This window comes from Nothoprocta perdicaria, unplaced genomic scaffold, assembly GCF_003342845.1.
Source record: "Nothoprocta perdicaria isolate Ctin4 unplaced genomic scaffold, notPer1 scaffold_477, whole genome shotgun sequence".
In the NCBI taxonomy this organism is placed as follows: Eukaryota; Metazoa; Chordata; class Aves; order Tinamiformes; family Tinamidae; genus Nothoprocta; species Nothoprocta perdicaria.
This window is the reverse complement of record NW_020455729.1, coordinates 37,541-50,611: the sequence shown is the minus strand read 5'-3', so window position 1 is coordinate 50,611 and position 13,071 is coordinate 37,541. Positions and strand designations below refer to the sequence as shown.

The window sequence follows — 13,071 nt, the reverse complement described above, 5'->3', positions numbered from 1 at the left end:
TCCACATCCCTCTTGTTCTGAGGAGCCCAGAACTGCACCCAGTGCTCCAGGGGCAGCCTCACCAGAGCTGAGCTGAGGGACAGGATCCTCTCCCTTGACCTGCTGGCAACGTCCTCCTGATGCAGCCAGGAGCCCATTGGCCTCCTTAGCCATGAGGGCACTGATGGCTCATGGTTAACTTGTCAACCAGGGCTCCCAGGTCCCTCTCTGCAGAGCTGCTCTCCAGCAGGTCAACCCCAATCTGTATGATGCCTGGGGTTATTCCTCCCCAGGTGCAGGACCCTGCACTTGTCCTTGTTGAACGTCATGAGGTTCCTCTCTGCCCAACTCTCCAGCCTGCCTAGGTCCCTCTGGATGGCAGCACAAATTTTGTTTCTTAAAAATGAAGCTAGCCTAACCTAATTTCCTAATTTCCCTATTTCTGTCTAGGTGTGTGCAAGATGACCGCACTAAATATGCAAGTGATTCACCAACATTTATTCAAGTCACTTTGGAATGGCTAATTACCCATGATTGTTCACTTTATCACATAACTCAAGCTAAATCACATTGCTAAGGCAAATATAATAACATTATCAAAAATATGACTGACGATTTGTGAGACTTAATTTCACTAATTTCTCTAATATTGGAAATAAAATATTTGTTAGTTACTAGCAGAAGAATATTCACCAAGGGACAGTTAGCAAAATGAGATTGATATTAAACATTCTAAACTACAAAAATGCCTATGGAAAATAACTGTTTAGAATACAGGGATTTACAGCAATGAATCTGATAGAAAAAGGAAACATGTCAAGTAATCATCAGTTCTACTCCAAGGTACTAAAATTCTCTGCTTAAATTCAGACCACCTTTCCTCATAAAGTATGTTTGCAGATTTCCAAACATCTACTTGGGCATACGTGCAGCCTCTTTATATCTCGTATAAAGGTATACATAAGGCAGGCAATTCTTTAATACCACACTTTTACACAACATACTGTCGTATATCAAGTCCAGCAAACCATCGTGGTCACTGAGAAGTATGAAAGAGTCTTCCATTGCTACTGTGTCAGCACTCCCAAATTCCTCTAGCCATTAGTGCAGAGGACTTTTGACTAAATTTATATAAAATGCATCTCTTTCCTATTCCTTGCAAGAGGTATTGCGTGAGTATCACTAATGACATATGAAAGCTAGAGAGTGCTGAAGTACTTTAAAACCACTCTGAAAATTTATAAGGGCATCTATAAGGATATGTTAGTGTAATATGATGAATAAGAAGCTACTCTTCTTCAAAGATGTCACCTACAGAAAAGGGCTTTAGAAGTTGGTAGAGTAAACAGACAAAGAAATAATTGCACTTAAATTCAGAGGTAGCACAGGGCAGGGCGAAGAGCAGGGATCAAAAGAAATCCAAGGAAGCTTTCCAGAAGCAAGGCATACAAATGATTTCTAAGGCTGAGGCAAAGCAGGTGCTGGGTGGGAAAGGAGGGTGGATTAGTGTGTTTACTTCAGATTAGTTTTCAGGATTTATATTTACAGTAGGATTTGGAAAAGCCTGTGATCAAGATCAAGTCCTTGCACCCTTGGCAATATAAGAAGTACCCCAATTAAAGACAGGAGCACAGCCTCAGACTTCCTAGAGCTCAAGCTTTCAAATGCCATGTTTTCCCATGAGCTATAAGCTATCATATCTTACATGTAATTTGCATTTACCCACAATTAAGAGAATCTTAATTGTTCTGCATATGAATGTCTATTAGTTAATCACAAGATTAGGCTAATATATCGATTCCCTTGAAAATGAGGCACTCTTAAGGTCCAAAAGTAATAATGTCAGATTCTCAAAATACAGCCTTCCTATGTAGGAAGTGAAAAACAGAAAGAAAAATCAGAGAGAAGAAAAGCCTCTTTGCTCTTTTTATTCCTCTTGATTATCAAAAGGAACAAGTAATAGCCAATACCTCAGCACAACATCTAACCATAATTTAAAACATTTTTTTCTTCAAATTAAAGGATATTTGTCTAGGAAATACAAATATCACCATTACTACAGGCAATATCACAGAATCACAGAATATTCAAGGTTGTAAGGGACCTCTGGAGATCATCTAGTCCAACCTTCCCGCTCCAGTAGGCACACCTAGAACATGTGGCACAGGGTGGCATCCAGGCGGGTTTTGAAGACCTCCAGAGTAGGAGACTCCCCAGCCTCCCTGGGCAGCCTGGGCCAGGGCTCTGTCACCCTCACAGTGAAGAAGTTCCTCCTCACCTGCAGACGGAACCTCCTGTGTTTCAACTTATGGCCATTACCCCTCGTCCTGTCGCTGGCCACCACTGAAAACAGCCTGTCCCCTTCCTCCCTGCATTCTCCTTTCCTGAACTTATACACATTAATCATATCCCCTCTGAGCCTTCTCTTCTCCAGAGAAAACAGGCCCAGCTCACTCAGCCTCTCCTCATACGAGAGATGTTCCATTCCCTTAATCATCCTGGTTGCCCTTCTCTGGACCCTCTCGAGAAGCTCCACTTCCTTCCTATAGTGGGGTGCCCAGAACTGCACACAGTACTCCAGCTGCGGCCTCACCAGAGCTGAGTAGAGGGGCAGAATCACCTCCCTTGACCTGCTGGCAACACTCCTCCTGATGCAGCCAGGATCCCATTGGCCTTCTTGGCCACGAGGGCACACTGCTCACTCATGGTTAACTTGGTGTCAACCAGGACTCCCAGGTCCCTCTCCGTGGAGCTGCTCTCCAGCAGGTCGACCCCTAATCTGTATGATGCCTGGGGTTATTCCTCCCCAGGTGCAGGACCCTGCACTTGTCCTTATTGAACCTCATGAGGTTCCTCTCTGCCCAACTCTCCAGCCTGTCCAGGTCCCTCTGGATGGCAGCGCAGCCCTCCGGAGTGTCGGCCACTCCACCCAGCTTGGTGTCATCTGCAAACTTGCTCAGGGTGCATTCCGTGCCCTCGTCCAGGTCATTGATAAACAAGTTGAACAGCGCTGGGCCCAGCACTGACCCCTGGGGGACACCACTGGCCACAGGCCTCCAACTGGACTCGGCCCCATTTATSACCACCCTCTGAGCTCTGCCATCCAGCCAGCCCTCGATCCACCGCACCGTGTACTCGTCTAGTCCACTCTCCCGAGCTTCCGTATGAGGATATTATGGGAGACGGTGTCAAAAGCCTTGCTGAAGTCAAGGTAGACAACATCCACGGCTCTCCCCTCGTCCAGCCAGCCTGTCACCCCATCATAGAAGGCTATGAGGTTCGTCAGACATGACTTCCCCTTGGTGAATCCATGCTGACTGCTCCTCAACCCAATATCTACTTGGGGAAATAAATAAAAACTAACAAAGGAATACACAGCTCCCCAGCAAGTTCAACTATACAAGTTTATATCTAACTGCTTTGCAGGTCAAATACAATGTGTAATATTGCAAGTAATCATACTCCGGTCCACAGCATTTTCACTGGAGCCTGTACCAAGACCTCATTCCTCCGTTTATAAACTTTTTCTAAATAATTTTCCTTCATAAAAAAAACTTAGAACTATTTTTTCACCCGTTATTCTGCCCTTTCACTTCAACAATTTTTCTACAGCCTTGATGTATAGTTACATATACATAGTATACTTATATAGAGATATAGTTACAGAAGAAAATTATATTTCCTCTCAGCCTATGTTGGCTAAGCAGCCAAGCTATTCCGAGTGCCTAGTAAAAGCAGTTAAGAGGACTGGGGAATAGAAGTTATTTTGCTGCTCAACATTCATCTTTCCCGACTCCAAGCAAATAGAACATGACAACAATCCATGCGGAGCCTTGCCACTCTTGGTACAATAGCTGGAAGACAACTGTTCACCTTGCATAAAAGGTAGGTCTTTTTTAAATGTACAGTGCACTGATGCAGGGATCAACTAGTATAGCAAGATCATATTTTAGGTTTTTTTTTTTTTTAAATGATGAATTTGAATTTTAAAGTAAGAATAGTCATTAGTACATAAAAGAAAGCCTACACAAAGTAACATAACAGACCTGTACATGCTACATATAAGCTACACAAACCTTCAGCAACAGGACAGTAATGTTGAGTGACAGAGCTACACAACCTCCAGAGCCTTCACTGTCCTCTGCAGACAAACCATCTTGAATATTTTTTCCCAGATATGCATAATACACAGTATACAATAGCATACAAGTGGCTGACCTTGCACTTAGTAAGTTTCATCCCATATTTATAATGAGCCAGTCTTTGAGATCATGCAATTCTTGTATAGAAAACAAGTCTCCTTTGAACTGAAAACTATTTCCAAGATTATTGTAATTCAGTTTATAATAGCAAGTTTCCATGATTGTGACATCAATCAATATTAGGAGTTCTAAGAATAATCTCTACTCTACTAGTAGTACATCTCATCTATACTTCACCCCTAAACATTCACTCTTTTAATATTTCCTATAATCTTTTAATCTTTTTTTTTTAATGCTTCTAACATACCTCATCTTTTTTTTTGTTTAGTAAACACAGTAAACACCATTCAATGTCCTGAGATTTTTTTTTTTTTTTAAATGAGAGTTTTATCACTTGATCTGTCTGGACTTCTGTCACTTTTACCTGCCTCATTTAATATATAGCCTAACATCATTCATCTTAATAGAGCCTAACATCTTTCCCATAGCTCCGTTCTCCCAACCTTGGGACAGATCTGCTCTTCTGACAAGGTCTGCACAGGCAACGATGATCCTTTCTCTGTCAGCTCCTCAATGCGTTTGTTCAGAGATGCCAGTTTGGCTTTGGCCTGAAGCTTCAGCTTCATCAGTTTAGCATCTGCAGCCTCCCGCTCTTCCTGCAAAAGGAGACACATGTACTTAACATTACAGTGCTATCCATCTCCCTGAAAACACTATTAGAAGTTAAAAACTTTGTGAAACAGTCCACTCATTTTTGTTCAAACCTGTCCCTCCTTTAAGAGGGACAAGTAAAAAGTCCAGGAAACAAGCTTGCTGTGAACCACCCACTACATGCAGCAAAACAGGCAGCTTCTTTTGCTCCGGTTGTTTCTCTTTAGAAGAGAAACAGTGAATTTGAGAGGACAGCTCAAGCCAGATTCCTTTCCTACTAGTCAGTACAAACTAAACTTGAATTCCTCTACTTTGCAGACCCTCACCACTATCTCAGAAGGCATATGCATCCTCAGTTAACTGCACAGTCTCTCACCTCATGCCCCAGGGTATGTAATGCATGTCTTTGATCAGCACTGGACTGCTGGGTGACTGCAGTACAGCCCCACTTATCTCAGACACTCTGAATCAGAGAAAAAGAAGAACCTACAGAAGATGCTAGTATGCCTTATCGCTGGTTGACTCTGTGTGGGCCTACAGGAGCTCAGACAAAAATGCTGCATAATATGGAGGTAATAGTACTGGAACTACCCATAATCAGAGTGGACAAAAACCATCCTACATCTCTTGGCTTTGGGTCTCAATCATTCTCTGGAACCCATGCATTTGGTAGCGTAGCTGTCTATAAAGCTCAAAGGAAACAACACACTGGAGTCCATGGAAAGCTGTACAACCATCTCACTCCATCAGAGGTCCAGGAACAACAAAAGTTACCTTGAGTACAGTTTCTTTTTGCTGGAGCAGAGAATCCTTTTCTCGTACCAAATCCTTCAGCTGGACAACTAGTTTTTCTGTTTGAGCTAGGCGCTCTAGCATGTCCTCAGGTGTCTCCTCCATGATTTCTGTTCCTGGTTCTAAAACTTGTACCTCAAATAGTGAAATGAGTAATGAGTGCTCTGGAGGAAAAAATATAAACAGACCGTGGCATAGCATTCATGTGGTATACTCAGCTCCACTTTCAAGGGCTGTGCTCTTGTCCCTTGTAAACATTTTATCTGCCCTACAGAACGACTACCATTTGGGTGGAATCAGGAGGTAAGTTCAGGATGCTCTTGAAAAAAATACAGAAAAAAGTACTTTTGCTGTAACATAATGTCAGTAAATTTAAAGTGAATGGCGTAACGGATATTCTACTGCTTATAGGCTATCCACTGCCTTAAGCATGAAAGAGTGACAAGCAGTCCCAGATTCAGCACGTTCCCCAATTGCTCACAGCTTCCCTTTAAAATAAATGGAATCACTAGTTATTTCCTCACTATAACTCTGATTTCCTTTCGCAAATCACCTTGAGATGTGGAAACTAAACAGACTATAGTCTGTCCTGCAGAAGTGCTGACTTACAAATGAGATCAGGTGCAGGAAACAATAGTTCAGCCCAGTTCTCAGCCATGAAGAAACAGAAAACAATTCCCGTTGCAGTCAAATGACTTCCATAACACAAACAAATCTCAGTATAATCTGAATGTCTTTCCAAAAGATACTTACTGTGGTAGAGGATTCAATAACTGCATCTGCTCCATCACCTGATAGCTCTTGTAAAACAGTATTTGCTAAACCTGATAAACGGCTCAGCATCTTGAGCCTGAAACAAAACAAAAAGAATCACAATACAGTTAGAATCAGAACTTCTACAAAAAGGAAGTTACTCTTCACACTGACTCCTAATGTTTTGGAGGAGAACAAGCTTAAAGGGAAAAATCTCCTCTGTTGACAAAGAAAAATCTCAAGAATAAATAAATGATCATCTAAGAACAGACTCTTCGAATACATAAGTGGAGGATATATTTCTAAGAAACAAGATACATAATACATTAGCAAAGGTATGATTGCAAACAGATGTTTATACTAGATTTCAAGTTACCCTCATAGTTGACTTGCAATATCCTTAACAATGATATTGCAGAGCTGCAGTCTGTAAAGTCTATTGAAAAAAAATATACACTCCAACATGGCCTGTAAATGGTCTAAAAACATATACACTCCAACATGGCCTAAAGAGAAGTTTTCAGGTAACAAGCAGTAGAAGTAGTGGACTCAGTTGAATCTCTCCTAAACACAAACATTTATTAGGAGATCCCTGCATTCTACATACGTAACAAGACTGGATCTCTGCACTGGGGTGTAGTCTGGAGATGGCAAATGCTCCCTATCTGCTCAGCAGACCTGTCACTCTTTAGCGGAGCAACTTTTCCTTTCCTTGAAGCTCAGAAGGCAAACTGACCTAGGCAGCTGAAGGACAAGGAAAAAGCAGCAGTGCTATCCCAGATAGTATTGACCCCATTTTGGGAAGACTAGCAGACTAAATTCTTCATCAGCCACCTGGAAAATGGGATGCTTCTACAAACATAAAAGCAGCTCCAGCAGTACAGACTGAAACTATACTAACTCACACTAGATACAAGCTCAAGTTTAACTCAAAACAATTAATCGGCAGCTTAATGTATTTAGGAACACCTCCATCAAATGAAATCTTTTAATATGGACAGATTGTCTCTGTTTAGGGAAGGAGGCTTATAAAACTGGCTACAACAATCAGTTCATTCCTGACTTCCTTTCTCTTAGTTAGCAAATCTTTCCTCTGACACCTTCAGTTCAAGTGTATAAATATTAACAATAGAGAGAACAATAATTAATGGTGTAACAGCCCCACCTTTCAACCACCCAATTTTACAGAAGCAGAAAATATCACAGTGTAAAGTGTTATTGTGTATACACACGGGGGGAAAAAAGAGGAAGAGGGAGACAATTTATCCAACTAGAAAGGAAGAATCAAACTATTCTCCATTCTATACAATACTCTCTGGGACTGTTACAACCACAATTATTTGCATTAAATACCCACACACAAGATTTCTCTGGTAGGGGCATGCCCTGATTTGTCACAATATATGCAGAAACCCTTGGTCTCCGCAGCTTGCAGAATAAAACACCTGAGAAGCGTTCAGTGAAGTGAGGAAACGTGAGGCAAGACGCCAGGCCTCCAACAGCTTCCCCCACAAACGACCCTAGAGGGTGAAGCTATGGGAGAAGGACACTCACCAAGCTGGGATGGTACATGTCCTACATCAATGTAATGAACAGTGAAGAGCTATTAGTACTTGTCTGTCTGCTCACCTGGATCACACCGAGGCAACAAACTCTGAAGTAACAGAGGGTTTACAATTACTAGAAAAATATCTTCCTCCATATTAACTATTCATCAAGTTGGTGATATTGAAAGACTGATTTTCAAGACTAGGAGTCACTATTTAATTGAAAGACTAATAGTGATTACAGTTTTATAAACCAAGAATGTTCCAGTGAAAAGCTCTACTTCACAGTGCTCCCAATGCTCTAGCAACAACCAGGCCCTGCTGCCCTGGCAGTGGCAAAACCACATTTTAGAAACCAACTAATCAAAAAACAAAAACATTTCTTTCTGCCCATGACCAAGACTTGAACAGGATGTGTCTGATCTTCCAATAATGTATTAGCCCTTAGCTTCTCAAAGGTACAAACAGGTACGAACAAGACATGGTTGAGAGATGACGTGAAACAAAACAATAACGTGACGTAATGAAATAACATACTAGCAGCCTCTGTCTGCCTGGACCTATTTCCACAGATAATGGACTTTAATAACTCAGACCTCGGTCTTTTACAGTCTGTTAAAGTGAGTCAAAAAAGAAGTCTTTTTGTGCAAGACTAATTTTCACAATGATGTCCTTAAACACTATATAAAATAATAAGCTTAGAGAACCCAATTAAGATTAAGGCGTTGTAGCCCTGTACAAACTGACAGGAAAGAGAGAACCCTTGCAACAAAATTTCACAGTTTGAGAAAGATATGATAGAAGGACAAAACACTACTCCATTTTGTAAAATTCCATTTTTCAAACAAATAAATACATATTAAAAAGTCTAGCAATCTGTCCAAAAACACAAATCAAGTCTTTGGGCTGACACGAAATAGCAGGGAAAAACAAAACAAAACAGGAAATTGATTGGAAACTGGTGCCAAATGCATAAATGGCATGCCACTTTACCATCTGACCTGCAACAAGATCACTCATCTAAGGGTGAATCCAGATGAAACAAGAAATTTGTTTGGTCGAAGCACCAAAATAGTTTGGAGATGCCTTTTTCCAGTGATCTGGAGGCACCGCATATTTTTATCCCTCCATTAGCAATGGAACCACAGAAATTACATAATCCAGCATAAAGATCCAATTTACAAATCGCACTGCAGCTTCATGACTGTAATACTGAACCCTAGGAGCAGAGATAACACTGCTCTAAATATCATTACAAAGCTGGCAGTCAGGGCACAAGGTGGTAGCTGTCTTCACCAGCCTCACGGGCTCAGGACTGGATTACCAGAAAACTTGCATTTTGCTTTTACTTCCGAGTTGAGATCAAGAAAGCAATCTACAGTGTCGGACCATTTCCTTGTGAGCAGAAGGAAGTAAACACGAAAGGACAGGGGTTATTCTGTGCTCTGCTGCCTCACCCCAATAAACACACAGTACAGCTGGCAGAGACAACTACGTCGCTCCTCCAGGATCACACCCACATCCGCACGACTTTGGTACAGATTTTCATTTCTGGGATTAACAGCAGGACACACAAGGAATAGCATTCTATGTTTTAAGCCCATTTGGTACGTCTTATAATTTCACCTGAAAATAAAGCTTTGCTAAACATTCCCATGACTAACAGGCTTGCACCCATGAGGCCTTCCCTTCAGCATTAAGGCTGCAGTTCGAGGAGCGTTCCTGACACTGCCACCTCTACACAAATATATTTTCCTCTATTGATCCCAAAAGTCTAGGTCTCTTCCATTCAATCAAGAACAACTGGGGCGTAAACTGATGTGTTTTTATTCCTAGAGGGCAGCTCCATCTCTGAGAAATCGGCTCTATCACAGCATTTCTTGACCACCACCTCTACGCTTGGCTCTGTTTTGTCTTTGGGTGGCAAACAGGGGCTGAAGGCCCCACGGCTGCACAGCAGCGTCGGGTGCTCCCACGGGGATCGCGGGGACGCACAGACCTTTACCGGCGCTGCCCTCTGCCGCGGCCCCAAGGCGCGATCGGCACCTCCGGCCGCGAAGGGGAGGCCGCTGCAGCCCCCGCGCCGCCCCCCCGGGCACGGCAGTCACGGCCCGGGCTGACACCGCGGACTGAGGAAGGACAGCGGAGGGGAGAGCCGCCGCCGCCGCCGCCGCCGCCCCCGGCTCCGCGCCCCCCGGCCCGCCCGCCCCCCGGCTCCGCGCCCCCCGCACGGGGCCGCCGCGTGAGGACCGACCGACCGACCGACCGACCGACCGACCGACCTGCCGCGCGCCCGCGAACAGCGGCGCCAGCCCCGCCACGACAGCACCGCCCCCAGCCACCTCAGCAGCGGAACACGCTGCCGCCACTTCCGCCCTCAGCCACAGCCCGCCTCCTTTCGGGGAGGGCCAGTCAGCTGCAGCGCCGCAGAGATGGACGTGCCGAGCAGCTAATCGTGACGCGGCAGCGGTCCCTGCGCCGCAGGTAGACTGACACATGGCGCGAAACCACCAATCACGCATAGTGCTTTGGGACCCGCCCAATAACATGGAAGCAGCCAATCAGGAAGGGCTGCCCAGCCACGGTGCGGGCCGCTCACGAGGCCGTGGTTGGGTCGTGCTTTGACCCGGGCGGCCTCACGCCCAGCCCCGCCCCCACAATGCTGGCCCCACCCCTAGACTGATGGCTCCGCCCAATAAGGGTGGCCCGGCCCCCAGGTGGCTGGCTCCGCCCCCAGGCCGCTCCCCTCCGCGCCCCGGCTTCACTAGCAGCAGTTTTTCCTTTCAGCCGAAGTCCCGTGCTTTGGGGACCAAGTGGTTCATGCAGCATCCAGTGCAGAATGTGAATAACTTGTGCTTTGCAGCAAGATGTGGTCAGACGAAGAATTAATTCGCTGTTCCGTGACACATGTTGTAGACCAAAGGAGCGGATGTTTCTGCCCAGCTCCCGATGAAAACATTTCTGACTTCAGCTTTTATGTGTTATTCCCTATTGCCTGTTTTGAAGAGACTAGACTGCTTCTTAGCACATGTATGAGGAACACATCTAACTGTTGGAGCGAGTCTTAACAAAAGGTCCCAAAGATGATGAAGGTGCTGGAGCATCAGGCACGTGGGGAAAAGCTGAGGGCTGGCGTGGGGAAAAGCTGAGGGCTGGGGCTGCTTAGCCCAGAGAAGAGAGGGCTCAGGAGGGGAATCTCATCTATGTGCATTCATATCTGAAAGGGAGGGTGAAGACAGTGATGCCAGGCTCTTTCAGAGATGGGATGAGAGGCAATGGGCTCTCAATGAAACAGGCAATTACATCTGCACCTGCAAAAACACTTCTCCCCTCTCCGTCTGGTGTGAGAATGACAGAGCACTGGTTGTCCAAGGAGGCTATGGAGTCTCCTCTATCCTTGGAGATATTCAGAATACGCCTGAAAGCAGCAACCTATTCCAAGGGCCCTACCTGAGCAGGGGGATTGGACTAGGTTAGCTCCAGAGGGCCCTGCCGACCTCAAACCTTCTGAGTGAATCTGTGATACACATATGGCCAGCCACACAGAACAACAGGTAGAAAAACACTCACCCAACACTGATGGCACTGAAATCCTCATTTTTGTTCCCTTTCTGTATGTTCAGGACAAATGTTAGAAGCAAATACATGCCCACATACCACGTGGATGCCTCCAGTAGAGGGCTTGGACACATGGCCTGTGCCTGATTCTTGTCTCCCAGGCTGCTGGCTCCAAAGCTGTGAGCTCAGAAGCCAACAGCCACTCTCCATCTGCTGCTGCAGATCCTCGTGGATACACCAACACAAGCACTGTGGAGCCCTCCAGTTACTGGTGTTAGACTCTCAGTCCATGCAGTTACTGGCCCTGGATCCTGCCTCTCTCCAGCTGCCTCCTGCCGCGCACACAAGCAGCTGACCCCCAGACGTTACCATCTCTGCAGCAGCTGGCCGAGACCCTCTGGTCCCTCCAGTAGCCAACTCCTCCAGTTATCTCACTCCCACAAGCACACCTGGCTCCCAAGGCAAACCTGCTGCCAGACTCCTTGGCTTGATGTTTGCTGGAGATCACACGCTGACATGGACGCTCACTCCCTCGAGCCACCGACACCATGGACGTGCAGGTCCCACTGCCGCTGCTCCTACTTAGACCTCCATACACACACACAGAATAGAGAGCTCCTCACCCCAGAAATCAGTTAGAAATTGAGTTTAATGGGAGGAAAGGATAGACCACACTGTTTAGATACAGACCATGGCCACACACATGTAATGACCAGCAACCTATTTACATGTGATCAGTCACTTTTATCCTCTTATCTCTCTGTTTTCCCATGTTTATTACTACCAAAACCACTGTGATCCCTCCCTTTCCTCTGGAGATCCTCTCTGCTGGACTCATCGTAGCATCACCCCAGAGCCCATGAGGCTGATGGTCTCCTGAGGGATTCAGGCAGAGGCCCCTTTCTCTGGCTGGGTTACTGGGTCTCTCCCAGCCCGTGTGTCCCTGCTTTATTTGGAGATGAGCCTTTCATGGGCAAGTGGTTCTGCTGTGGTGGGCCTGCAAGGAGGCGGGGGGGGATGTTATTCAGTTTTCTCACCTGCCATTTTTCCTCTGTGAGGGGAAACAAGCTTTTTATGGCATAAATTAATATCATGTGTAATTTTTGTGATATGGTCTGGTGCTAAACTCGCAGAATGATCCCTACCTGAGAAGACAGACACTCAAATACAATTAGAGGAGTAGAACATAATTTTGCTCCACTTTAAATCCCACAATATGCAGCCTTTTCTCCTCATCTTCATACCTAATTATATCAAAGTTAAAAATAGAGTAGTGTGTAAAACCAGTATAGTTCTTGATGCCAGCGTCTGATTAACCTTCTCACCCTTTCTGATTTGGCTCCTGAAATAGCAGTGATTTGGTAGATTATCTTGTACCTTCTTTCCATTTTAAGAAAGCTGTTTATATCACTGAAACTTTCAGATTTGTAAATCAGCCTCTAAGGAGATTAAAATTTATAATTGGCTTCTGGAAGGTTAGGTCCCTCAACCAACGGAGACTAACATTGAATGTGCAGAGGAACAGATGGGCAGTGCTGCAAGAGCAGCAGGAGGAAGAAGATCAGTCCCGAGGTGTTCTTCTTTTGGAC

The 13,071-nt window shown here is 45.0% G+C and overlaps 1 protein-coding gene across 3 annotated transcripts in view; it reads right to left on the bottom strand.

The window, feature by feature from the left end:
- The window catches only part of GOLGB1 (golgin B1), a 42,316-nt gene extending 32,076 nt beyond the window's left edge, over window positions 1-10,240 (bottom strand). For 2 of the 3 annotated variants that reach the window (XM_026047101.1, XM_026047102.1), the window contains exons 1-4: window positions 10,207-10,240; window positions 6,378-6,474; window positions 5,607-5,759; window positions 4,685-4,837 (exon numbers count right to left, since the gene is read on the bottom strand). In XM_026047101.1, the coding sequence (XP_025902886.1) occupies window positions 4,685-4,837; window positions 5,607-5,759; window positions 6,378-6,467 (396 nt within the window). In that variant the 5' untranslated portion in view covers window positions 6,468-6,474; window positions 10,207-10,240. Of the gene's footprint in view, window positions 1-4,684; window positions 4,838-5,606; window positions 5,789-6,377; window positions 6,475-10,206 lie in introns of those variants that run through there. The other variant, XM_026047103.1, reaches the window with a different exon arrangement.
- Between the last annotated feature and the right edge of the window lie 2,831 nt (window positions 10,241-13,071).